Raw genomic sequence first — 26894 nt, 5'->3', positions numbered from 1 at the left:
TCAGGAAATAAAACCATTGATAAAATAAAACATCATTATGTTAAAAAATACTCAAAATTAAAGTTAAAAAAAAAAAAAAGTATTTCAGCGGAACAAAAGTCTAAAAAACAACGAAGAAAAAAGAAAATGCGTTGATGTTTATAACGACAGCCCTTATTTTGAAGTTTTCCGGAAGTTTGGTACTGTTTTCTAGTTCTCTCTCACACACACACACACACACACACACACCCCGCCTCCCTTTTCTGGTCAGCTGATCGTGAGTCTGTCTGCTGACTGTCAAACCGCCTCAGACCCGACCAACACGGGATACCGCCACCTCCGGAAACGAGCCGGGCTTTGGCCCCGTTATCGGAGCTCCTCACCCGGACTGCTTCCTTACGTCCTCCGCCGTGAGCCGGAAGCCGAACTGTTTGGCCTAAAAGAGCGCGAAGCCTCCGCTCCCGCAGCCGGATTCTGCCTGTCCGCCGAGGCAGGTCGAGCTGCTCAACTGCAGCCCGAGCCCGTTGACTCCAGCCGGGCCCCGCGACAGCCATGGCCCTGCTGGACCTCGCCATGCAGGGCTTCGCCGTGTTCGGCTTCATCTGTTTCTTCGTGCTGTGGGCTCATGCACTTCATGTCCATCAATCTACGTGTGAGTGCCCGCGGAGCTTAAACCGCGCTAACGGCTAGCGTCGCACCGCACCTGCCTTCATTTCTTTCTGTCCCAGCGAGATTGTCTCTTATGGGGTGTTAAACTAAGAAATAATCCGGACTCCCCGCTTTCTCCTGACGGGTTTCTGGATGTGTGGTAGCATTTGAACCTGCGGGCTGGACGGTTTGGGGCTCTTGGGCGTTTTCCTGGTTACCGCTAGCTGGGTAACGTTAGCGCGGACGGGAAATTCCGCTTACTGCGGTCCTTTCAGCGGGTGGGAGGCTAATTCTATAATTGTAGGTTTATGTTACTTTGGGTCGGTAAGTAGGATCCAGAAATGAATGTATTTCCTCGTACAGAACATTTTAAATGGTGGATTTAACGTGACGTTTCTTCAGCTTTATACGCACCAATTTCCTGCTTCCTCCTAACGCCTGATCTCATTTTTAAAAACACGGGTTTGAATTTTCGCCCAGCAGGCGCTTTTCTAACATCATGGGCTGTATTTTTAAGTGTTATGAGCCTCTGTCTAATCCAGGTGACCTTTACCTTCCAATTGTGTGCATTTCTAGGTTTCTGAAAGATGTTTATGTGGCTGCAGACAGAGCAGAACTAATCAGTCACCCTTTGTCAAGAACAGGAGATAAGCATTGTAGACAGGTGGAAAGCCGTACCTGTGCCGGCATCATGAGGGCAGCTGAAAAGGAACGTGGAGTGTGGTGCTGTGGAATTTGTGGCCTGTATCTTTGTGGAATGTTTTAATGATTTGAAAGCAAAACTCTGATTTAAACTCAGTCTGGCTCCATGTTTAGGCCCAGCAGCCTGAATTACTGCTGCAGATCTTAAAACAACACATGACCTGGGGAAAAAAAAAACCCAAATCCTCTGAATGGATGTTGATTTTTAGGCTTGTGGTTGTCCAGATGTTTTAAATGTATCAGTCTGAACAAGATTCATTCATCTCCACCGCTGCAGTAAAACTTCCCAGATTTAAACTATTAATTCACCAGAGTTTTTAAAAAGATTAGAGGGACTTCTTTGAAACTCCCTCCAGATCTTTGACAGAGGAAAAAGCAGCTGACTCTCTGCAGGTTTGAGGTGTGATTCGCTTCCTCTGAAATGATCGAGAAGTCAATGAGACGGCTTCTTTAGTTTCTGTAGGGAAAAACTGGGAGTTTAGTTTGTAAGCGGTGTGATGGAGGTGAACAAACTCCATCCTGGAAATGTGAATGTGCTTCTACGGTTTCCTTGAAGGCTGGGAATCTCACCCTCCGGGCATTTCTCAGTGAGATCACGTCGTGTTCCTGCCTGTTCCTTTGAAAAGCACGTTTACCGTGAAGGGAGGAATGGCAGCGTTCGTGCCTGTTTTCAGTGTGATTAACGTTTAGGGTGAACATGGCACATAATACACCTGTTCTTTAAAAAGAGGTGTTACCAAAAATGATATATTCACTGTGACCAGATGTGAGCCTATAACATGGTAATTATGATGAAATAATTTGGAAAAAATAATTTTTTCAATGTTTTAATCTAAAATTATGTGCAAAGGTGTGTGAGATGCTGTGCTGAATTCAGTGTTACTGACCTTAACACGTCAGTAACATGCACAAGGACCATCAGGCACCAAACTCTGACCTTTCTCACCTTTGCATTACTCCTGGCTCAGAGGGACACCTCCCACGCTGTCTTTATTCCTGACTGTTAGCAGGAGATCATCTATGCAGGGCTCTTCAACTCCAGGCCTTGAGAGCCCTATCCTGCAGGTTTTAGATGTGTCTCTGCTTCAACACACCTGAGTCAATATAGAAGTCATTAGCAGGACTCTGGAGAACTTGACTGCATACTGAGGAGGGTAATTCAGCCATTTGATTCAGGTGTGTTGGGTCAGGGACACATCTCAAACCTGCAGGACACCGGCCTCGAGCCTGGATTGAATACCCCTGATCTACTGTGTGTCAGGTGGCTAGATGATTGCCGGCAGCTTCACCTGACTGAGTCACCTGTGAGGCAGACACCTGAAACAGACCCTCCCTCAGAGCAGGTTTTCTTACGTTGGTAACACTGGAGCGAAACTCCTTCATCAACCGGTTCATCTTTTAAACTGAAGGAAAGTGATGCTTTCAGCTGACAGGAAGTAGTAATTCAGTGTATATTAACTCGTATCATCACTGAGGAGTAAAAAAAAGTTATCCTGTGATATATCGATAGCAGCTGAGCTGTTGTTTCCGTGTCGCCGCGGCCCGTGCACTCCTGACTATTTTACAGTCATTTTTTACAGTTTTTGAATGTAGAGTCCAAATATAATTCTGCATTTCATGTTTACTGTCCTTTTTTGCCCATTTGTGTTCTGTGGTGACTGTCAGACAAATGCACCACAACCATTAAGACATCACAGTTACACACACATTAAAGACATTAGCAACAAGAAAATTACTCCATGAAGAGGACATCCTCAAAGGCAAAGACCAGCTCATATTTCACCTGGATTCTTCAACAGAGCTTTATTACAAGGTATAAAGACCTCTGGGTGTGACATGTTTGGATGGGCGGTGGCCTGTACCTCCATCCTGATGGTAGGGAGGTGTATTCACCATGAAGAGGGTGTTGATGCATCTCTGAGGATGTCTCAACCTTCCTACTGCTTGGAACTCCCAAATTTGCATCATACCGTGTGGTTGATGCCCGTCTTTACAGTCCTGCTGATTGTGTTATTAAATAGAGACCGTGAAAATACCAGAACAAAGGCTCAAAATCTCTCTGCAAATGAGCCGCTGTTGGCCCGTCCGCATCAGAGCGTCTCAGCCTCCCGTGGAGCCGGGTCATAGATGATGCTGCAGCGTTTATCACACTGGACTCTTGCAGTACATGAAAAGGAGCATCTTCCGTAAGGCCTGTGGTTTTGATGTTTTTTGGTACAGAAGCGTTGATGAGGACTTCCAGGCCCTGGGAACACCGTGAGGTTTGGAACTGGCAGCTGAAGACAAGATGAAGCACTTCCCTTCCCGTCTTTAGTACCGTTTCATCGTTTCCTCTTCCTGAGGAAGAAGCCAGCCGTCCTTTGTTCCCTGCAGACCGCTCTCCATTCATGCCTGCTGTATCATTTGGAACAATCTTAATAGAAATCTAACATCATCAAGAGACAACTGTTCATGCATATGAAGTGTCTGTGAAGGTGTCCCATAATGAAGAGTCAGCACTTTCTCTGAGGCAGTCCAGAGAGTCATTGAACTCCAGGTTTGCTGGTTTTATGCTGCTATTTGTAGAGAGGGACCAAGTGGGCTGAATCCCTTAATGGTGTCTTTGACCTCCTCCTGTCATCCACCTCCTCTGTGAGGTCTAGGACCTGGTCAGGACTGAGCCAACCCTCGTCACCAGTCTGTTCGGTCCCTGCTGCCCACCTCCCCAGTAGGCAACAGCATAGAAGATTGCAAGAAGCCATCACTGTATAAATATCCTCAGAGCAATATGATAGTTTGCAGCTGTTGCACCATCGGTCACACCTTCACCTGGTTTTTCTGTCGATCCGTTCTTAGAGGATGGCTAAACCCTGTGGCAGGAAGGGAGGAATTGTCAGTTGTGTCCTTGTACTTTATTTAAATTTTGTAATGTTCAGCTTAGTTTTTTCCAAAGGTCCGGTTCTTCTTTGTATATACTTGTAAGTATTGTGCCACACCCCAGTTTTAGCTCATTTGTTCAGGATGCCGTTTCCTCTGCTCTGGTGAAAAGGCCTTTCTTCCTTCCTGGATCAAAATACTTTAACTATTAAATTTAAGCAAATAAGCTGTGGAGCTAGTGCGGACACTTCTGTCACTGCCCAGCTGCGTGGGTAAAGATGAGCCATCGATTCAGTATGAAATTTACTGGCAGCCTTCCAGAAGCTAAAAAACATGTAGTTATAAACATATCCTTTCCCTGAGTAAAGGAATTTACTCATAAAGAAATAAAATAACTCAAAGGTCACCTGTTAGATATAACCAAACCAAGTACTGAGACACTCAGGTGTGCTGGCTGTGATGCTAGCAGGAACCATCTTTACACCACTACGTTCTCACTGAAAAACATCTGAAGTATTGAGGCTCTGTGCTCCACCATTGCTGCCTGTTGTTTTTGTTTTTTTGTTTGTTTTTTGGGGGGGGGGTGCCCCACCCCGCCCCAAGTTCACACGAGTCACCACCTAATGCATCCTTGATAAAATGGTTGGAAAAACAACACATTCAGGCGTTTCTAACGTACTTGACTGCATTCCACTTGAATTAGAACTTCATTTATCTGATGATGTTTCATGAGATCGCACATCCTGAAAATGCAGCAGATTTAGTTTGTGGAACTAAACTCAGATCGACTCTTTGAATATCTTTAAAATGTGTTAGTAATGATGATCTCGCTAAATAATATTTTTTGTTTCTTTGAGCCTTCCTGTTGACCTTTGATCTCCTTCAGACGTCTCCACCTAACACAAGAAAAGGTCAGAAGTCAAACAGCCGTTCATGCAGCTGGCAGGAGTTTCTCTACTGAAGCCACTAAAAGGCGTCGACCCGAACCTGATCTCCAACCTGGAGACATTCTTTACACTGGATTACCCAAAGGTGAAGCCAGAATCCCCCCAACCTCACTAATTTCCCCTTAGTGTTTCCCCAACTAACATGATGACTACCTGACCACATCCACAAAGACTGTCCCTCGTTACAGTACCAGTTACCATTCCGCCATCCGTGATTACATCCCAGTCACGGCTGGCAGTCCCTGATTAGGGTTAGGGCTGCAACGATTATTCCAGTAACTCAAATAATTCGATTATTTAAAAAAAAACAAGAAAAAACTGACACAAATTTGTTTCCTCAATGCTTCATTTAACCCCATAACCGCTTGGCGATTGCCACTGAAGCACCCGTTACCTGCCTCTACTACAGCTGGTTAATACCGAGCGTATCATGGCTGAGGCGGCTGATCATAGGAACTTTGAATTACTGTAATTACGTTACTGTTGGTCTATCGGAAAAATTCAAATATTCTGTACACTGCCCCGCCTCTCTCCCTCACTGCTCACCCGTAAATGATGCAGGAAGCAACAGCATGGAGAAGTAAACAGACAGGAAGCTATTGAAGAGGAGCTGGTTAGTAAAAGAAAACAATGCTTAGTTATTTGGAGATGGTTCAGATTCAAAGTGTCAGATGAGCAGCAGAATAATGTATTCTGTAGAGCAGGGCTCTTCAACTCAGGCCTCGAGGTCCGGTGTCCTGCAGGTTTTAGATGTGTCCCTGCTTCAACACACCTGAGTCAAATATAGAAGTCATCAGCAGGACTCTGGAGAATGATTCAGGTGTGATGGATCAGGGACACATCTAAAACCTGCAGGACACCGGACCTCGAGGCCTGGAGTTGAAGAGCCCTGCTGTAGAGAATGCTGCAAACAAGTCCTGACAAAAGGTCCGAGCACTCACCTTTTCCACTATGCAGCCCAATGCTAATGCTAATGCTAATGGTCCCATCGCTAGCTAACTGTTACAATAACAGCTGAAGTCATCAGCCGCAACGACGGCACCTCAGCCAGGCGCAGCTGGCTAGACCCTGCTGACTGAAGGATGGAGTTTTGTTCATTCAGTCTGTTTATGTTTTGTTGTTTGTACAGAGTAGATGTACAGGAGTACACACAGGAGGAAGTACTCTGGTCAAGTCTACCTCACTGCAGGCTGGCTTTTTAAAGAATCAGTCAGCCTTTTGCTATTTTGCTCTGTATCTTTTCTGTTTACATTTAATAGCATAGCTGTGAGTCTTTGTTATGGAGGTAAAAAGCATTAATTTATTGAGGAGCGTTATCATTAAAATATGCAATAGATTATTTTTGAGTAATTTCTCGTGTATGTGTGTGTATATATATATATATATATATATATATATATATATATATATATATATATAATATATAGCCATTCAGCTAAAAAAAAAAAATCGAGGTATCATTTTTGGTCCGTATTGCCCAGCCTAACCTGTCGCAAGAAACATCAGTCTGCTGTTGTACTGTTGCTCAGACTAATTGAAACATCTGCTTTTGCAGTATGAGATCCTGCTGTGCATTCAGGATCAAGACGATCCAGCTGTTGATGTCTGTAAAAAGTTGTTGGGAAAATACCCAAATGTAGATGCTCGATTATTCATTGTGAGAAAAGATTACTTTTATTGACTTATTTTCTTACGTGTTTTTTTCCTGTTAGCGGCTAACATTAGCATTTGATGTCTCTGGTTCTCAGGGGGGGAAGAAAGTTGGAATCAACCCCAAGATCAATAACCTGATGCCGGGCTATGAAGCAGCCAAATATGGGCTGGTGTGGATCTGCGACAGTGGCATCAGAGGTCAGTTCTCACCACTGATGTGATGGCTGTCATTATCTTCATTGTTGGTTCTAACACTTGACTCCCTTGTGTTGGTGCATGGCAGTGAAACCCGACACCCTGACAGATATGACCAATCAGATGACAGAGAAGGTGGGATTGGTCCACGGGTTGCCATATGTTGCCGACACGCCAAGGTTTGCTGCCACACTAGAACAGGTAAGGCCACACTGACTAATAGGAACTCATTTGTTTAATGCTCTTGATGCTAAAAAATGCTAATGCTAAAATCTTTCCAGGTGTACTTTGGGACGTCTCACCCTCGCTCATACATCTCGGCTAACGTGACGGGGATAAAGTGTGTAACGGGGATGTCATGTCTGATGAGGAAGGACGTTTTGGATCTGCCGGCGGCTTGGTCGCCTTTGCCCAGTACATTGCTGAGGATTATTTCATGGCGAAAGCCATCGCTGACAGGTTAGCATGTTAGCATTAGCACCCAGCTGATGTCGTTTTTAAGATGAGATGAAACTTTAATGATCCCACAACAGGGTAATTTGCATCTTACAGCAGCTCAAGTACAGAGAAGAACAGAATGAGAGCAGCAGTTAAGGATAAAATAGAATAGAATAAAGTAAAATAAAACACGATATCAATGAGAAAAAAAACACTCATTTCAGAGCATCATCACATTTACCCTTTCTCTTCACAGAGGCTGGAAGTTCTCCATGGCAACACAGGTGGCGCTACAGAATTCTGGGTCATACTCCATTGGCCAGTTTCAGTCTCGGATGATCAGGTGACCTCACCACTTATTACTGACTGGCCAGTGATGATTTTAAATCTTTTTCCCTCCATTCTTCAAGTTCTCTTCAGCAAGTTTTTATTCACATTTGTTGTGTTGTTCCTTGTTTTTAAACCGATAAAACTAAAAAGAGTTAAACCACCTTATAACTTAAATGTGTTTGAATTAATAGCTATATATATATATAGTATAAATATATATTTATTTGGCAGGTGGACGAAGCTGAGGATCAACATGCTTCCCGGCACCGTTCTGGAGCCCGTTTCTGAGTGCTTCCTCGCCAGCCTCATCATTGGCTGGGCAGCCATTATGTGTTCAGGTACGCAGCGGATCACACAGGAAGGAGGTCATCGGTGGGCGGGGCAGGTTTTAAAGAGGGAAACAATTCTGTCATTTTGTTCTATGACATCAGTCACCTAAAAACAAGGTAAAGATGTATCACCTGGACATCATACAGAGAAACTTTATTGATCGTGTGTGTGTGTGTGTTGTGTGTGTGTGTGTGTGTGTGTGTGTGTGTGGTGTGTTGGTGTTTTAGGTGGGACATGATGGTGTTCTTCATGTGTCCACTGTCTCGCCTGGTTTATTGCAGACTATATCCAGCTGACTGGAGTTCAGGTAACATCACATACTTTTATTTGAAAGGTCAATTTTTTTTTTTTTTAATTACATTTTCAGTTTAATTTAAAATCAAAACACAAATATGAAGCTGCCAGTTACAGATGTTTTCACCCCATCAAAATGTTTAAAACTCTTATTTTGGAAGTAGAGTTGATTTTTTAGATGACCTTTTTTTAAATCAAACCTTTTTCTGTAGTATCAGACTAAATCTTTGTTTTTTTGTTTTTTTAAGTAGTTTTGTTTCTATTTCAATTAGTCTTTGGAAAACATACTAATTTTAAGGTAATATTTATAAAAATTTTTGAAAATATGACACTTATTCTTATTTTGACATAAATTTGTTTGAATCATGTGTATAATCTCTTCGTGAGCTCCAGTTTTAACAAGACAAATTTAAGCAGGTCTCAGCTTGATTTGAGAATAATATGAAAATAATTTCTGCTTTTATTTAATAATAACATGACAGAAATTATTAAGAAAAATCTTAGTTAATTGCAGATTTAAGAAAATAATAAAAGTGTGAATTTAATTAAAAAATAAAAGCAGTTAATCAATAAAATTTTTAGAATAGAACAAAGATGTCAAAAAATAGTTCAGGTTCAATCAATAATCATGAAAATGTCTATTTTTAAATGGACCAAAACTGGAACAAATTTAAGAAAGAGTTAAAATGAAATAAAAAGCAAAAGCCCATACAAGTTATTGACTGGTTATATATCAATGACATCACCACAGGGCAAGCCCTCTGTGCTTCTCGAAGCTCGACTTTGCCGTCGCCTGGTTCATCCGGGAGTCGATGGCGGTGCAGATCTTCCTGTCAGCTCTGTGGGACCCGACCATCAGCTGGAGGACCGGGCGCTACCGGCTGCGCTGCGGCGGCACTGCCGAGGGAGATCCTCGATGTGTAGTTACCTCGGTGACAGGCCACACCTGCCCACGCCCCCACCCTCATCTCCTCATTACAGAGAGGAGGGGAAGAGACTGTTTTTGGGTTTTTTTTTTGTTTTTTTATGAAGAAAAACTGAGAGAGTGTGTGTGTGTGTGTGTGTCTGTCTGTGTGTGTCTGTGTGTGCGTGTGCTTGTTGTGTGTGTTTTTAATTATTTATGTTCTTTTGTGCTACAAAGCTAAATGACGCCAGAACAAGGGGGCAAAAAGCTGGGAGTGATACCTGGCACTCAGTCAGCAGATGGTGAGCCAATCAGAACAGAGGAGAAGAAATACTCTCACTTGGGTGGTTGATGATATTTTCTATGGAAGTCAATAACAGGCATGCACTCATTTTACTCTGAAAGTCATCTGTGCTGTCAAAAACAATCACAAATGCAGGTGTCAGTTATAAAAAAAAAAAAAAAAAAACTTATTCACCCTCCTTCTGGATGAAGGAGGAAAAACGTCTTTAAAGGAAACAAAGCAGAGGTCACTGACTGGATGAGCTGAAGCTTCTGGTTCTGGAGTCACAGAGACTTGATGAAACTAATCGTCGGCTTCGGAGTCATCTTCAAATAAAAGTGAATTATCTCGATGTTTCTGAGTCACTACAAGAAAAAAAGCTTCTGTGCAGCTTTAAGATGAAAACAAGCAGCTGAAAAACTTCAGGTGGCCGAGTGTCTTTAAAAAATACAGGAAAAAATCTGCATTTTACAGACGTGGACACGTTTTTATTAACAATGCCATCATTAATTAAATTAAAAACGCACCTGGTAATTAAATGAAATCATCAGTGTTATTTTGTCATGATGCAGGACAAGGGTACAAGAAACTGTGTACAAGAAATTGTCACAAAACCAACACATCAGCTAGAAAATAAAAAGATTAAATACAAATCTGCAAATGAAACACTCCTGATTCACTGATGTGAACTGCACATTATTTATTTTTAAAATTCATTGGTAAAACTAATCTGTCAGAAGACAAAACTGTCATTGCAAAAGACCCCCCCCCCCCAAAAAAAAAAAAAAATTAATTAAAAACTGATATAAAATTGATACGTTCTAAATATCAAACTAAACTCGTTTGGGAAAGTAGCAAAACAAATAGTCCAATGAGAGCAAGGACTTTTATGGAAACGGCTTTTTTTGTGTTGATGTAATTCCTGAAAACGCGCGTGGGAGTCGAGCACTGAAAGAATTCCAGTATTTTTGTGGTGATGATGAGTGGTCACTGCATTTCATGAGTTTGTCCAAAAAAAAAAAAAAAAGGACCAAAAATCGACATTTCTGAAGTTTGTGTGTGTGCGTGTGTGGTGTGTGTGTGGAGTGAGAGAGAGAGAACTGTTTCTTAAGTCATGTGCTTCGCTGTTAGCGTTTAGCTGTTACCGTAGCCACTTGGTGTTTGGTTGATGACATCACGCTAATGTCGGACAAACCCACGTGGCCAATCAGAAGAATCTTTGTTTATTGTTATTTTTTCTAAAACTGTAAAAATAGGATAATAAAATTTTTCCTTTTCAAGCTGCAGTCAGGGTGAGTGTTTGTGATTGGCTGGGATTTAAAGAGTGGGTGAGCCACTGGCAGTCAGATGATTTTATTTATTCAGTGATTCATGCTACAACTTCCTGTCAAACGTTCAGAATAAATAAAAATTAACAAACCATGTTTCGGAGCGAGTGCAGCTTAGCCCCGCCCCTCCCATCATGCACTGGTCCATATTAAAAATATTTCATATAATAACAATAAAGTCCCACCAGCTCCCACAATGCACCATGACTACTTTACATCAGCGGATACATTCAGGTACAAAAACAGTTTGATTTTAATAAAAATAATTTCAAAATAAAGTACCAACATTCTAAACAAAACTATTCTGAAGGGCAACCTGTTTTTATGATTTCATGTCTTCACACACGCATGTGGTTGTTTTTATTCATCAATCAATCATTTAGCCAATAGCGTAGATAACTGTAACCAAATGTTTAAAATAAAATGTGGGTGTGGTTTAACTTACTGGGTGGAGCTATGAGTACGGAGTTATTTCTAAAATTGAGTTTGTTGACATGAAAACATAAAACTACTGTATATTTTCCCAACTTTGATATGAAACATTCAAACTTCAAAGAAATTAAAACAGTTTGGAAGCCATTCAAACAGGAAGTGATGTCATAATGGGGCAAATGAGTTGGTCCAATTAAAAGGCACACAAGCTTTGGCTTATTTTGACCCCTCCCACCAACCATGCTTCTAACATAGTAAGGTAAAGTGAAAAAAACTCCAATCATTAATATAGGTTCTAAAAATGAAGAAAAAGCTCATTTAAAAATATTCAATTAAAAACTGTAAATTGTAGGTCACACACATTTTGTTTCTGATGAGTTGGAAGTAAAATTTTAAACAGAAAATAAAATCGGCAGCGGTGGGCACGTCAGAGGTCAGAAGGCAAACTGGGAATTGGCAGCTTCCTGTTTTTTGTGGCTTTTTCCCTGTTTAAAAAATGCAAGAAAAAAAATCAAAACAGGAAATTAAACAAAAATATTAAACTTTATTTAATGGAGCAAAAATAAAAATAGGGAGTGAATTTTAATTAAATTTGTAAACAAAATAAAAGATGGGACATTTGAAGCTCAACCAATCACAGCTCAGTTCAGTACACACATATTTATATACACACACCCACACACACATAAATACCCCCCCACACACACACAAAGCCTTACACGTTGTACAGTATAAATACATTCATGAGTTAGAAAACCACCCACAATGTCAAACAAAAAATATATTTCAACAAAGTGGAAAAATCTGGCAAAAAAATCAAAGACACACGAACACACCCGCCACCAAACACCACGTACAAAACCAGAACCCAGCAGAATAATCCAGAAAATAAGGCACAGAAGAAGGTTTGAGATCTCAGCTTAACCCTAAAATAATAATAATAAAAAATTCCAGCCAATCAGACGACAGTGTGTGGAGAAGCTGAAAATTCAAAACAACCATGTGGAAGTTTGTGAAAACTGACAAAATAAAAGTCTGAAGTCAAAAGAAAAAAGTTGGAATCTGAAATTCAAACATTAAAAATCTAATTTTATTTTAAAAGAATATCAAATAATTTAATTTTAAATAAAGATAAATTCAAAATAAACCTTTGATTAAAAGGCAGATGTTCTTTTCTTCCTGATATTTTCATCACATTAAACACAAACTCACGTCACCGCCATGATGGACTTCATTACCCACAATGCACTGCTACTCAGTCTGCTCCGGAATGTGCTCTGTAACTCTGTAGTCATGGCAACAGCCCTCGGTATGACATCATTCGTCACCATGACACGAGGCCGTCCCTAAGCACAGAAAGATCTCCCCGTGCTCAGAGGTCAAAGGTCAGATGGTGGACTTGGAGAAGGACACGCGGAGGTGCTGGTTGTGGTCCAGCTGGTGGTCGTGAAGAGTGATCAGAGCCTCTATGGCCTCCTCCACAGATGCCAGCTGCATCAGCGCCATCTTCCGGTCCTCCTGTGACATCAGAGGAAGTGACATCATCAAGCACAAACTCAGCAGGAAGGATGGTAGCGGAGGGAGCACAAATACTTAAAACATTTATTGGTTTGATAAAAATAAAAATAACTTTGGAAATAAAAAAATTATATTTAAAAATATTTAATATTCTTATTTTTTTTTATTGTGGACCAAAAAAAGTGGCCTTCCCTATTTTTTTTTAATAAATCAGATAATTTTGCTTGTTCTGATTGTTAACAAATGCAAATTGTTGGGCGGGGTTTCATCATTACTTACTGGAAAAACTTGAAGGCTTTCACTGTGAATCCATTCGAGAAATAGATCCTTTAATGCTTCCTCACTCACTGAGGAGCTAGGAAACAAGGAGACGAAGGACAAAGGTATTAAAATGTTATAAAATATGTTCAACTGTCAGTCCTCAAACAGGAAGTGGGAGGGGTCTTACGGGATGTTGGACAGGTGCAGCGTTGCCGACGGAGGGAAGATGTTGTTGAAGTTTTGGAGCCCGGCTTTTTGAAGCGGTGGAGGGTGGAGCCTGAGAAGTCTCGAGTCAGCACCTGCTCTTCTTGCCCCGCCCCTCCGCGAGGCAGCTGCACCACCGGGTGTTTGGACAACGTCACCCGATAACGTTACCATGGAGACGCTGACCATTCAGGTGACTCATCGCTGTCATTGAAAAATTAAAGAAAAAAAGACTATTTAATAAATAATAAAAATAAGACAATTAAATCACGAATATCCACCATTTTTTTCCACTTATCAAATATATTATTGCATATGCATTCTTCTTAATTTGTCTGTAATTAGAAATAATTTTTTCATATTTTCATTCATCCATTTTCTTCATTCAATGAACCACTGCAGCCCTGTACATGTAATCAGTAATTATTATTAATCACAACCTTGACTTCTAATTGCTGGTAGGTGTGAATGTGAGTGAACGGTTGTGTCTGTGTTAGCCCTGTGACAGGCTGGTGCCCTGCACAGGGTGTGGCCCCACCTCTCACCCTATGACAGCTGGATAAAAACAAAGTAAATATAATGCTATAATACATAATGAGCCTTGAATGAATTTGAATGTTTTCGGACCCAGTTGAGCCTGAGTGGCGGCGCTCATCTGAATGAGAGCGTTTTCCTTCTTATTGAAGAGGATTTTCACTCTCTGAACGTCTCCGTAAAACACCTGAAAACACATCGCACAAAAAGACAAAAAAAAAAAATTGATCAAATCAGCGCCAAAAATGTCAGGAACACGTTAATTAAAATATTTTCTTACCGAACAAGATGAAGAGGCAGTGAGGCGTGACACTCTGTAGACATAAACAGTATCAATAAAGTTAGTTCTGTGTGCTGTGCTCTGATTGGATGGTTACCGTGTCAGGAAGCGTGTGTGACTTCTGACCTCTGGGACGAGGTTGGACACCAGCAGCACTGAGTGGACAGCAGAAGGCGCCATCTGCAGCGAGACGCGAGGATGAGACACCAGCGAGCCGGGGATGGCTGCCATGGACAGACCTGAGGCGGAGAACCAAACTTTATTTAAATCGTCTCAGAATTGATGCTCCTCCTCCACAGGCTTTGGGATTATTCTGAATCACACAGAATGCAACAATACACATGGAGCCACCTGTAAACGTTCCTGTCGGACTCACCTGTGTGGTTGGTGGAAAGTGGGTGGGAATGCTGCTGCTCCATACGGAGGCAAGGCTACACCTGAAACGCACATGGGTGGGTTTTATAAGCTCCGCCCGGTCAGCATGGAGTTATAGAAATGACACCTGGTAGTCACTCGTGGTGAAATGCATCATCGCGGCGTCTGCACTTACCGAAGGCGGTGGCGGGCTCCAGCTCTCCGCTCGGCAGGTCAGCTCGGGTGAAGTCGCGGCTCTTGTCATTGTTGTACTTCACGTTGAGCGCGCTCAGTTTGGAGAAGTCGATTCTCAGCGTGCAGCAGCCATTATAGATGTTCTGACCATCCAGAGTCTGAACCAGAGGAGGACACAGTATTGTGATCTGATTAGACCAGAGCTGGAGCTGGACTTGTGTGTGTGTGTGTGTGTGTGTGTGCGCGCGCACACGTGCATGACTCACGGCCTGGCGTGCTGAGCGTGCACGGTGTCGCTGAACTGCAAAAGAGCCTGAAACTGGTTGTTTCTGGTGAACGTGATGATCTTCAGCACGGAGCCGAACTTACTGAAGATCTGTGAGAAAACTTTATTAACAACACAAAGAACTGGGCAATGATGACAACAATACCAACATTAATATCTATAGCAATAACAGCAATTCTGCCTGCTGGAGGACCTCAGAGTCACCGGTAAAACAAGTTCTCCACAATGATTCTCAGGACAGGACTCTGAGCCGTCGCTATGCCCCGCCCCTCCCCTCCGGACGCCATGTTCCCAGAATGCACTGCTCCCTGCATTGATGGCCTGCAGCGCCGCCTGAGCTCTCTGCCAGAGTTCAACAGATCAGCTCATTGACAAATCACACTTCACATTAAACACATCAAACAAATGAACAGGTGCAGTGGGCAGGGCCTGAGCTGCTGCCCCTCACCTGATTGGTCATATTGTCAGTCTTGAGCTCGGGTGGTTGGAGAACTGGATGTAGACCGGCTGGCTCCTGATGGAAGGCTGGGCTGAGGTATAGTAGTTCACCATGGTAACGGCCGCTTCCTCTGACGCCATTCTAAAATGCCTGAAAAAAAATTCTAAATGAATAATTTAATGATTGAACAGTTTTTTCTGAGGAACACCTGCAGCGTGACGAAGCTCGAGTCAGGTACCTGCAGACGAGCTCCAGCTCTGAGTGTCGCTGCAGCCACGTTACACACAGCATCATTATTTCACGTGTTACACAGCGCACTGAAACACAGGACTGTGCTAAAGTCTCGAGCCACCCCTCTGACCATGTTCAGGAAGGTTTGTGTTTGCTGGTTGGGGGTTATTCGTCACTGGACTCATTCAAAGATAAAAGGCTCCAAACTCAGCGACAAACCACTGCTGTGTCTGCACACCAACATCTCAGCAAAAACCCATCTGAAATGGTTTGAAGCTCTTAGTCACAGAAACAGAGGCTTCTTCTCTTTTTCCAAAGAAGCCTCTGGAATGAGAGGTGAAACATCTTCAAGAAACAAAAGAAGTCCAATCGCCTTTTTTCGACCTCCAGAGACGACTGTGACCTGGATGACTGAGAACCTACACAGACACTTAGCTACAACCTTTTCTAAGATAAAAATGGTAATTTTGAAATTGGTCTCTAACTGTTGGAGATAGAAGGGTCGAGCTTTGGATTTTTTTTCAAAGTGGGTGAATGACAGCATTCTTAAAATAAGCGAGGACTTGACCAGAGACCAATGAACTGTTATTGAGAGCACACAGGGACTGATATGGGAGATGCTTTCATTGAGTGCACTAATTTCTTCAGCTCAGGTACAGATATAGGAGAGAAGCTTTCTATGACAGGCCGAGCTGGAGCAGGAACAGCCAGTGAAGAACCTGATGGAAAATTTTGTTCTTATATTACTGATCTTATCTACCAGAAAAGAGAGAAAATTATTACAGTCTTCATTTGAAAAAACTGGAACAGCAGGTGGAGCAGGAGTAACAACATCACTAATTGTGTCAAATAACACTTTTGGATTATCTCTACTCGTTGTGACCAGCTTTGAGAAGTACGCAGCCCTCGCACCTTTGACTGCACTCCTAAAAGAAACTACCGTAATTTTCGGACTATACGTCGCTCCGGAGTATAGTCGCACCAGCCAAAAAATGCATAATAAAGAAGAAAAAAACATATATAGGTCGCACTGGACTATAAGTCGCACTTTTTTTGGGGGGGGGGGGGTTGATAGAATCCGAGACCCAGAGCAGAAATTCCATCTTGAACGGCAATTTAAAATAATAATGGATTAAAGAACAGGACGAACACGGTTACGCCTACGTTATGCTAACGTAGCACATTCAGCTACATGACGCACAACGAACACGTGTTCGGTATGTTAACGTAACATTAAGTTATTCAGATAACCATAGCATAAAGAACATACTAACAAGTTAACCAAACCATCAATCCATTGAATTCTTCATCCTCGGTGTCACTTCTAAACAATTCCGTACACTCTGTAGACGAAGCGCCGCTTCCTCTTCTGTGTCGCGTTAGTCAGACTCGTCATCAGCTGCAGTTCCAATTATTCCAGCCTTTCTGAATCCCAACAGGATGGGTTGTCACTGAAGCCCATGTTTTCTTGATCCATCCAATGACTTCCAGGAAAGTTGGGTGGCGCATTCTCCCAGTTGCCGTTAAGCTGTGCTCTCCATCCATCATCCACTGCGCCCACAGGTTACGCAAGACTGCCTTAAAGCTGCAGTTCACGGAGATGTCAAGTGGCTGGAGTATTTTGGTTCATGTGTTATAAATGTCACATATACGTCGCTCCGGAGTATAGGTCGCACCCCCAGCCAAACTGTGAAAAAAAGTGCGACTTATACTCCGGAAAATACGGTAAAAGATCCTTTAAATGAAGCCAATGAAGGTGTAAACGAGTTTTCTTCCACAGATGTTCAACTTTACGACAGGAACGCTTTAAACAGCAAACGCTGTCATTTACCCAGGGTGAAGGAGCTAATCTGGTTTTAACAGGACAGACTTCATCTTAAATGGAAAGACAATATCCATCCATCCATCCTCTTCCGCTCATCCTGTTCAGGGTCGCGGGGGGGCTGGAGCCTATCCCAGCTGACATAGGGGAAGAGGCAGGGTACACCCTGAACAGGTCGTCAGCCTGTCGCAGGGCCAACACAGAGAGACAAACAACCTTTCACATTCACATTCACACCTATGGGCAATTTAGTGTAGCCAGTTAACCTAACCCCAGTAAGTGCATGTCTTTGGAATGTGGGGGGAAACTGGAGTACCCGGAGGAAACCCACGCAAGCACGGGGAGCACGTACAAACTCCACGCAGAGAGAGGGAGGGGCCTGGGCCAAGGTGCAATCGAACCCAGGCCTTCCAGATGGTATTCTAACAGTGAGGCCACAGTGCTGCCCGGAAAGACAATATCATTAAAAAGATTTGTTGAGTGCTCAACATCCTTACAGGGGGATAAAAATAAATTAAACTTGTCTGAGAATTTCTCTGCAGTAGAGAAATTTAACATGTGAGAACTGACCACACAGCGAACAGGAGACAGAGGGACATGATAAGACAGGTTAGAAAGAATACAATGGTGATCAGAAATAAAAATGTCTTAAGAATAAATAGAATCAATAATTAAACTCAAAGTAAAAACATGGTCAAGACTGTAACCATTGACATGTGTGGGGGCCGGAAACATGCTGAGTAAAATTAAAAGAATCCATGATGCTGATAAAACCTCTGGCAAAGAGGTCAGAGTCATCATCAGTGTGGATATTAAAATCCTCAACTATAACCAGTCTGGACAACTTTATGGTGGATGAACTACTTTTTTTCTCTCAAAGACTCTTGAAAGAGTAGTTGTAAAACAGCTAACTGATCATCTGCAGAGGAACGGTTTATTTGAAGAGTTTCAGTCAGGTTTCAGAATTCATCACAGTACAGAAACAGCATTAGTGAAGGTTACCAATGATCTTCTTAGAGCCTCTGACAGTGGACTCATCTCTGTGCTTGTCCTGTTGGACCTCAGTGCAGCTTTTGATACTGTTGACCATAACATTTTATTACAGAGATTAGAGCTTGCTATAGGTATTAAAGGTACTGCACTGCAGTGGTTTGAATCATATTTATCTCATAGACTCCAATTTGTTCATGTAAATGGGGAGTCTTCTTCACACACTAAGGTTAATTATGGAGTTCCACAGGGTTCTGTGCTAGGACCAATTTTATTTACATTATACATGCTTCCCTAGGCAGTATTATTAGAAAGCATTGCATCAGTTTTCATTGTTATGCAGATGATACTCAGCTTTACCTATCAATGAAGCCAGATGACACACTTCAATTAGTTAAACTGCAGGAATGTCTTAAAGACATTAAGGCCTGGATGACCTCTAATTTGCTGCTTCTAAATTCAGATAAAACTGAAATTCTTGTTTTCGGCCCCACAAATCTTAGAAACATGGTGTCTAACCAGATACTTACTCTGGATGGCATTACTTTGGCCTCCAGTAACACTGTGAGAAATCTTGGAGTCATTTTTGACCAGGATATGTCCTTCAATGCACATATTAAACAAATATGTAGGACTGTTTTTTGTATTTGTGCAATATTTCTAAAATTAGAAACATCCTTTCTCAGAGTGATGCTGAAAAGCTAATTCATGCATTTATTACTTCTAGGCTGGATTATTGTAATTCATTATTATCAGGCTGTCCTAAAAGCTCCCTGAAAAGCCTTCAGCTGATCCAAAATGCTGCAGCTAGAGTACTGACAGGGACTAGAAAGAGAGAGCAGATTTCTCCCATATTGGCTTCTCTTCATTGGCTCCCTGTTAAATCTAGAATAGAATTTAAATCCTTCTCCTCACATACAAGGTCTTGAATAATCAGGCACCATCTTATCTCAAAGACCTCATAGTACCATATCACCCCAACAGAGCACTTCGCTCTCAGACTGCTGGCTTACTTGTGGTTCCTAGGATACTTAAGAGTAGAATGGGAGGCAGAGCCTTCAGCTTTCAGGCGCCTCTTCTGTGGAACCAGCTCCCAGCTTGGATTCAGGAGACAGACACCCTCTCTATTTTTAAGATTAGGCTTAAAACTTTCCTTTATGATCAAGCTTATAGTTAGGGCTGGATCAGGTGACCCTGAACCCTCCCTTAGCTATGCTGCTATAGGCCTAGGCTGCTGGGGGGGTTCCCACAATAGACTTTTTCTTTTTATTCACCTTATTTACTTTGTTTATACTCCACTCTGCATTAATCATTAATTGTTATTAATCTCTGGCTCTCTTCCACAGCATGTCTTTCTCTCCCCTCAGCCCAACCGGTCGCAGCAGATGACCCCCCTCCCTGAGCCTGGTTCTGCTGGAGGTTTCTTCCTGTCAAAAGGGAGTTTTTCCTTCCCACTGTCACTAAGTGCTGCTCATAGGGGGGTCGTTTTGACTGTTGGGTTTTCTCTGTATTATTGTAGGGTCTTTACCCACAATACAAAGCGCCTTGAGGCGACTGTTTGTTGTGATTTGGCGCTATATAAATAAAATTGAATTGAATTGAACTGAATTGAATTAAAAACAAGCTACTCAGGCTAGGAGGACGGTACACCACGGCACAGTACAAAGGATCCTTATTTCCAACTTTAACCAGCTGTAGGTCAAACGAAGAAAAGAGTCCGACATTCTTTGAGCGACAAGAGAACTGGCTTCGAAACACCGCAGCAGACCGCCTCCTCCTCGGCCAGACGTCCGAGGTTGGCTGATGAAGGAATAATCATTGGGGGCGAAAATCGATGAGGGACAAATAGTCAGAGTCATGCTGCCAGGTTTCAGTAAGGAATAAAAAAATTAATTATTTGGAGAGTATAAAATCTTTCAGCAATAACGATTTATTAGTCACTGAGTCGGGCATTAAATAGTGCCATGTTCAGCGGGGAGGAGTCCCGGTTATTATCTGATGCTTGAGTAAGAGTACGTAAATACTGAGGGTTTCAACCATGACCCTCGTAAATTCCACTCACAGAGGGGTCAAAGGGCTGAATAATGGGGGAGTCTGGATGAACCCTCCTGAGGTAGCAGTCTCACACAGCCAGGGCCTGAATATCCAAGCAGGGACTTCGAATTCCATGGAAACTGTCCGAGCACAGGAAAACAGAAGCGCTCAATGTTGCTTTCCTGCCAGACCCCCGCTTCCAGAACAGTCTGAGCTTCACCTGGACACCTGCTCATCTCCCTGTCCTCCCCCGAGGTCTGCGCATGCTAGGAAGGCACCACTGAGGATGCCGGATGAAGCTTCAGTGCCCTGCAGTAGAGGATGTAAACTGCCGACACCGAGGGATAAGGTATCTTTAGCAATCATTGAGGATCGGACAGACAACAGTCTCTGGCGATTGTAAACCAAGGCAGGAAAAACATTGCTGATACAAAGTGAAAACAGCAGAGCAGAGAAAAATAGCACTATCACAGAGCGGAACAAACTGCTGCCGGCAGCGGCAAAGCCAAACACAGACGCCATCGTACCGGAAGCTTTAGTTGATGATGATAAAATACCAGAGATAACACAGTCTAACAACATAAAATAGTCTTTTTGCACCAACAAGGTGATTCTCAAAGAGCTGAAACCTGAAAGCTGCTGCATATCCCAGCAAAACTGAGGAAACTGAAGAAGTGGAGAACAAAAGAAGTAGTCAACCTAAAACAGGACCTGAGAGGTGCATCAGGACCTTCAGCTGATCCATCTGCTGTTCACTGAAGCCTCATCAGAAATGGTCTCAATGGAAGGGCGGCTGTCAGGAAGATGATGTTCTTAACCTGTTAATTGGCGGCACCAAAAACGCCTGAAAAAGCATACCCAAATTAAAGCAGCTGCTGTTCTTTAACTCTGGAGTACATGCAAAAGCTTAGTATCTTTGTGAAGAAGACACGCTATATTTTTCATTTTTGTAGTCAAAAATATTTTAACGTAATGAGTATGTAGCTATTAAGTTGGAACAGAAAAATTAGACAATTTTTGCTTCGCCTGGATTTTCATGTTTATTTTATGGACTGGAAAATAAAATTAAACTGTAGAATTAAGTCTTGTCTACTTGTATTTCAAGTTTTATCCAAATAGCACAAAAACTTCCTGTTTTGGACAAGTTTTTGTGTGTTGATGTCCAGGCGTTGTCCAACTGGTGCCATTTGGAGACTCCAAGTGGCACCAATGGAACAATGCCTGATATACAAACTTCAAATGGCTGTAACTCCTCAATGCTTCAACATACAGTCATCAATGAGGGCTCTAATCAAAGATACTACCCTGAGGAATCCTCTGCTATACACATATTTACTGATAGTACGAATTAATTATAATTATAGACATATAAATCAGAGGTTGCCCTAATTTGTAAAAGAAGGAAAATGTTAGGCCTTCATTCACAAAAACCCCCAGTCTATTTTCAGTGATTCCTTCAAACACACAAAGTAAATAAATTGTATACTGATCAAAAGTTACAGTAAATGTTAACACTGCATATACACATAAAAAAACACAATCCTCCCAATAGTCCTTCTCTGACACACAACTTACAATCTCCTCCCAAACAAATACCCTCACCCCCACAAACAAAACAACTTACACAAAGCCCACCACAAGGTATAAAGCTTTTTGTTAAACTTTACTGGTCATCTCCATCAAAAAAATGTATCATCTTCAGATGTTGGCTCATCAGTTGAATCAGAAACCTGTGAGCAATCCCACAACCTCCTCTGCGCTATACTTTGTCTTGCCGCCGGCCTGTTCTGCATTTTTACGCTGATGACGTGATCTCACTGAATATCAATAAACAAAGCTCTGAGCCATTGTCATCCTGCCATAATAAACGTAATAAAGACCCCCGTGAAAGCCCTATCGAAACCTATAACACACCTTTCCTGCCCCCAAACACTGCTCTTGTAAATTTCTATATGTAAAGCAGCACACACAATCGCGCGCGCGCGCACACACACACACACACAATCGCGCACACACAATATAAGTGGCGTAACAACAGCGTATGGTGATATTTTGTGTAATGGTGCATGTCAAGCTCACCATTACATATATATTTACATCTAAATAGCATATAATACGAAGACAAGCTGAGAATAAAAAGTTATATTTACTATAATCGCCTTCTGTTAGTAACAGCTGTTCGTTTGTGGGATTCTGTAGCTGTAAAACTGGTCAAATCATGAGTCATTTAGTGATTTCATTGAATAAATATAGTCTGTTTTTGATGCATTCTGACAATCTGTTGGTGAGAAAAAGTACTGCAAACACACGACGGCGCACACACTGACTTCCTGGTCATTTTCACGCACGGAGGATGCACTGATTACGCTTGAAGCTTGTGGATTCATGTGAAAACAAACCCCAAGGTGCCATATACCCACGTGTCAGGAATTCTATTGGCTATACAGTTGTGGTTTTAGATTTTGGGTCAGAGATGACCAATCAGAACGATTGGAGAACATTTGGGGTATGTCCAGAGAAGCTACGTGATGCGCTCTGGTTATTACTGGCTCTGGAAAACCCATTTCTTAAAATGGTTGGCCGAACGAGGTGTCAATCCAATTGGGAGGGTCTAGCCTTTCATATAAAACTTTACACTTGGCACAATGCAGTCAGACAGGTACCGTTCTCCTGGCAACCACCAAACCCAGACTCCTCCATCAGATTGGCAGATGGAGAAGTGTGATCCATCCCTCCAGAGAACACGTCTCCACTGCTCTAGAGTCCAGTGGCAGCGTGCTTTACACCACTGCATTCGACACTTTGCATTGAGCTTGGTGATGTAAGGCTTGGATGCAGCTGCCATGGAAACTCATTCCATGAAGCTCTCACTGTTCTTGAGCTGATCTGAAGGCCACATGAAGGTTGGACTCTGCAGACAGTTGGTGACCTCTGTGCACTATGACCCTCAGCATCCTCTGACCCCTCTCTGTGATCTTACGTGGCCTACCACTTTATGACTGAGTTGCTGTCATTCCCAACTGCTTCCACTTTGTTATAATCCCACTAACAGCTGACTGTGGAATATTTAGTATTGACTGGACTTGTTGCACAGGTGGCCATGGAAGTCACTGGAACACCTGGATCCAAAGAAATGTGGGTGACTGAGACAATTACACAGCTCTGTATTATGTAACACACTGAAAATATGTCGGAGTTCAGCTGTTGCACTGACTCACAACTAAGACGTGGTCACCTGTTTCCATGAGTATGTCACTGTAATGTAAGGTAGATAAAAATGACAAGCTGCGTTCTGACTCGAGCAGTGACATTTAGAGGGTCAGTTCACACATAACATGCTGTTTGGTTGGGCTAAAAAGACATGCAGTGATGACCATGAACCACTAAGTGCAGCCTCCCAAGGCCCCGCCCGCTGCAGCTGGGTGCAGCAGGAACATCGCCCAACTCAAACAGTCCTCGTTCACACGTTTAAAAATGAACTGAACCCACACGCTCACTGAGCCGCCTCAGCGCTCACCTGGTTCTTCGTCTTCAGCGTGATCAGCTGACTAACTCGACCGAAGGGAAGGGCCAGAGCGAGGACTTCCTGTTCAGAGACGTCAGCAGGAAGCTGACGCAAGTGAAGGACCCGGGACGGGACGCACTGAGCACGCTCAGAAACACACAACCTATCAGTGCCATCCACTACAGACAGATAGACAGAAACAGACAGGTAAGTCATAGTGGGAGGGGTTTAGTGAGAGGAGCTTAACAGGGATATATAGAGGACTCACCTGTGGATAGGTGGGAGGAGCTCATGTTCTCAGAGCAGCTGACATGTAAGCTGAACTCTGACTCCTGCAAAGAAACAAACTGATCGGTTATCAAAATATTGAATTTATGCCACATTTGATTCATTTATTAAAGCCTCCGTGTGTATTTTATATGATTTAGCTGAACAAAATCTGAGTCAGCAGTTCCTGAACTTCCATATTTGGATTCTTTGTTCTGCTTTTTTCAACCTGAGCGATGTTTAAAGCTTTCCTGCGGCACCCTGCAGGGGGCGCTGATGACTGGCAGCTTCAGTTTTGAACTCCTGTCTGCTTCCTGTTAACATCCGAGTACTTGAACTCTTCCTGGCTTCAGTTACAGAAGCTCCGAGCTTCGTTGACGGCATTTCAGCGGCTCAAACTCGAACTAATTCAGAGAAAATGAAACTAAGCCCGCTCTGAGCGTGAACGCGCACGTATCGCGAGACTTCAAGCAGTAAAACACCGCCGCTGTGGCTGTTGTTGCCTCGCGACACAGAGGAGCGGGGCGCGAGCGACAAGACGGGGTTGCGAGGAAGGGACTCCGTAAAGAAGTAAACAGAAACAAGTAAACAAGAACAATAACAAACAGGCAGGGAGGGGGCGCGCCCGAGCCTCGCGCAGGTGCGGTTCAGTCGCCAAGGAAACGGAGGGAGGAAGCATGGTAAAAGTGCGGCGGGAACGGTTCCAGGAAGGTTCGGGGAGGTTCCCGCGCTCACCCGTCCATGGCCCGCGCTGAGGAAGAGGAGAAAATGGAGGAAGAGGAGCCGCTTCGGTGCGCGAGCCTCCGCAGCCAGGCAGCCACCATGGAGAACAACGAGCTCACTTCCCGTTTGGTGACGTCACGACAGAACATGGCGACTGGCGGACACACCTCAGATTAAAAAAAAAATACAATAAAATAATTAGAAGACTTCGGAATAAGTAAACTATATGGATTTAAATGCAATATAAAATAAATTTAAAAAATTAAAATGACACTTTAGTTGCAAAGTCACTATTAAACAGTAAGTTAATACATTTTATAGAAAATGCATTTATAGAAAATTTTAATAAATACAGATAAAAATTATGCTTTAAGTGAACAATAATGAATGAACATGCCTCAGATTAAAATGAATTAGAAAATAAATAAACCTTAGATTTAAAACTATTTAAATACAAAGAGATCAAAATTAGGGAGGGGGTCAGATTTAAATCTGCTGCAGTGATGGATGGATGGATGGATGCAGTAGTACTGGTGAACGCAGCCTTGACTCATTACCAATCAAAGCTGATAATAAAGGACACCTGTAGCAGGTGTTCAGCTCACTTGCAGATGGTGGGGTCAATTCTCATGTTTGTGGACCAGCTCAGTGACAGTGTGTTGGCTATTTGGAGGTGAGATTGTGTTGTGGTGTCTGTAGATGCAGCAGGTCAAATCTGCATAATGTTCCTCCATTTTTGGTTTTCCTGCTGTTACCTCACAGGTGTGCTGCATTTGACCCTTTTCAGCTGAATGGCTGCTGTGTTGGGTTTTCTTTTCATTTTGTTACCTTGGGAATCTCATCTGGTTTATTTGAACTGTAATCCTTTGTTTTTAATTTCCTCATTCATGAGATTCATGGAAGTTTGACTCTTTTGGCTCAGCTCCCAAAGAAGAGCCGGCTCTTTGGACTCCCAAATGGCTCCTCAGACTGTAGTTAAAAAATGTGTAAAATGAATTACTTTTCCTCACCATTCCTGCATGTAGCCTCTATATAAAGTGCATCTTCTTGCTCTCTGAGCAAACTTTGCAGGAGATGCAACCTGTGTTTGATCTGTGTGGACTCACTGTGTCGCTGCCCTTCTCCCCACTCCTGTTGCTCCATGTAGACATGCAGATTCTGCCACACATCTTAACCAATAGCATGCAGCTTCCACAAAAAACAAACGAAAAGAATAAACTGTTCACTTCAAAGAGCCGGATCGTTCACAACCGACCCATCACTAATGCAGAGGGTTGGTGTGACACCAGACTGTGAACATGTTTAATATCCTAACCTGGAGTCTGTGGGGACTGACGGACATCAGAGGAGAGGTTGGTTTTTAAATTTCAGCTGCTACTTTTAACTTTGTACTGTTTTTAGACTTTATTCAAACTTTCAAGTGTGTGTGGCTGCACTCAGCTGTCATTTATCTGGTAGAAACGAGGATGGAGCTGATCCACTTCCTCCCACAGTCGGTGAAGTCAGCAGCTGAGGCAAACCTTTGAAGCTTGTACTTCCTGTTTCCAGTGACCACTCCTGAGAATCAGCTGCTTCTTTGTTTTTAGCATTTTTGTATTTTCTTCCATCTTCACTTATGGCTTTGTGGAAAATCAGAGCTTTTACTTCAAATTCAGTTTTATTTATACAGCACCAAATCACAACAGTCAGCTCAGGGTGCTTTATAGACCCTTGAGTAAGTTTGAATGGGTGAATTCACTTTTTGATGATGCATCAGAGCATTGGCTGTTGACTGTGGTGATTTGGATGAACTCTCCTGCCCTGACACTAGATGGGCACTGGTTTGCCTTTTCACCCTCTTCTCTCACTGACCTCATTGATACCCTTCCAGTGTTTCTGTCTTCATGCCACCTCTCCCTCTCAAAGGTAATCAAGCATCACGGTGTCCTGATT

General features: G+C 42.7%; 1 protein-coding gene and 1 pseudogene across 1 annotated transcript; one reads left to right on the top strand and one right to left on the bottom strand.

The window, feature by feature from the left end:
* The first annotated feature begins 205 nt into the window (after positions 1-205).
* Positions 206-10839, top strand: ugcg (UDP-glucose ceramide glucosyltransferase). Its single transcript, XM_030742951.1, is given in 16 exon segments — positions 206-600; positions 602-629; positions 5072-5217; positions 6688-6789; positions 6881-6983; positions 7069-7181; positions 7262-7364; positions 7367-7439; positions 7675-7761; positions 7980-8068; positions 8071-8086; positions 8306-8333; positions 8335-8379; positions 8760-8764; positions 9124-9277; positions 9279-10839. Coding segments are annotated over 16 exon segments (1179 nt in total). The 5' UTR covers positions 206-531; the 3' UTR covers positions 9297-10839.
* Positions 10840-10896: 57 nt separating this feature from the next.
* On the bottom strand, positions 10897-25107 carry LOC115789506 (polypyrimidine tract-binding protein 3-like; annotated as a pseudogene).
* Between the last annotated feature and the right edge of the window lie 1787 nt (positions 25108-26894).

The sequence above is a fragment of the Archocentrus centrarchus genome, chromosome 12, assembly GCF_007364275.1.
Source record: "Archocentrus centrarchus isolate MPI-CPG fArcCen1 chromosome 12, fArcCen1, whole genome shotgun sequence".
Classification (NCBI taxonomy): domain Eukaryota; kingdom Metazoa; phylum Chordata; class Actinopteri; order Cichliformes; family Cichlidae; genus Archocentrus; species Archocentrus centrarchus.
This window is presented reverse-complemented; position numbering and strand designations above follow the sequence as displayed.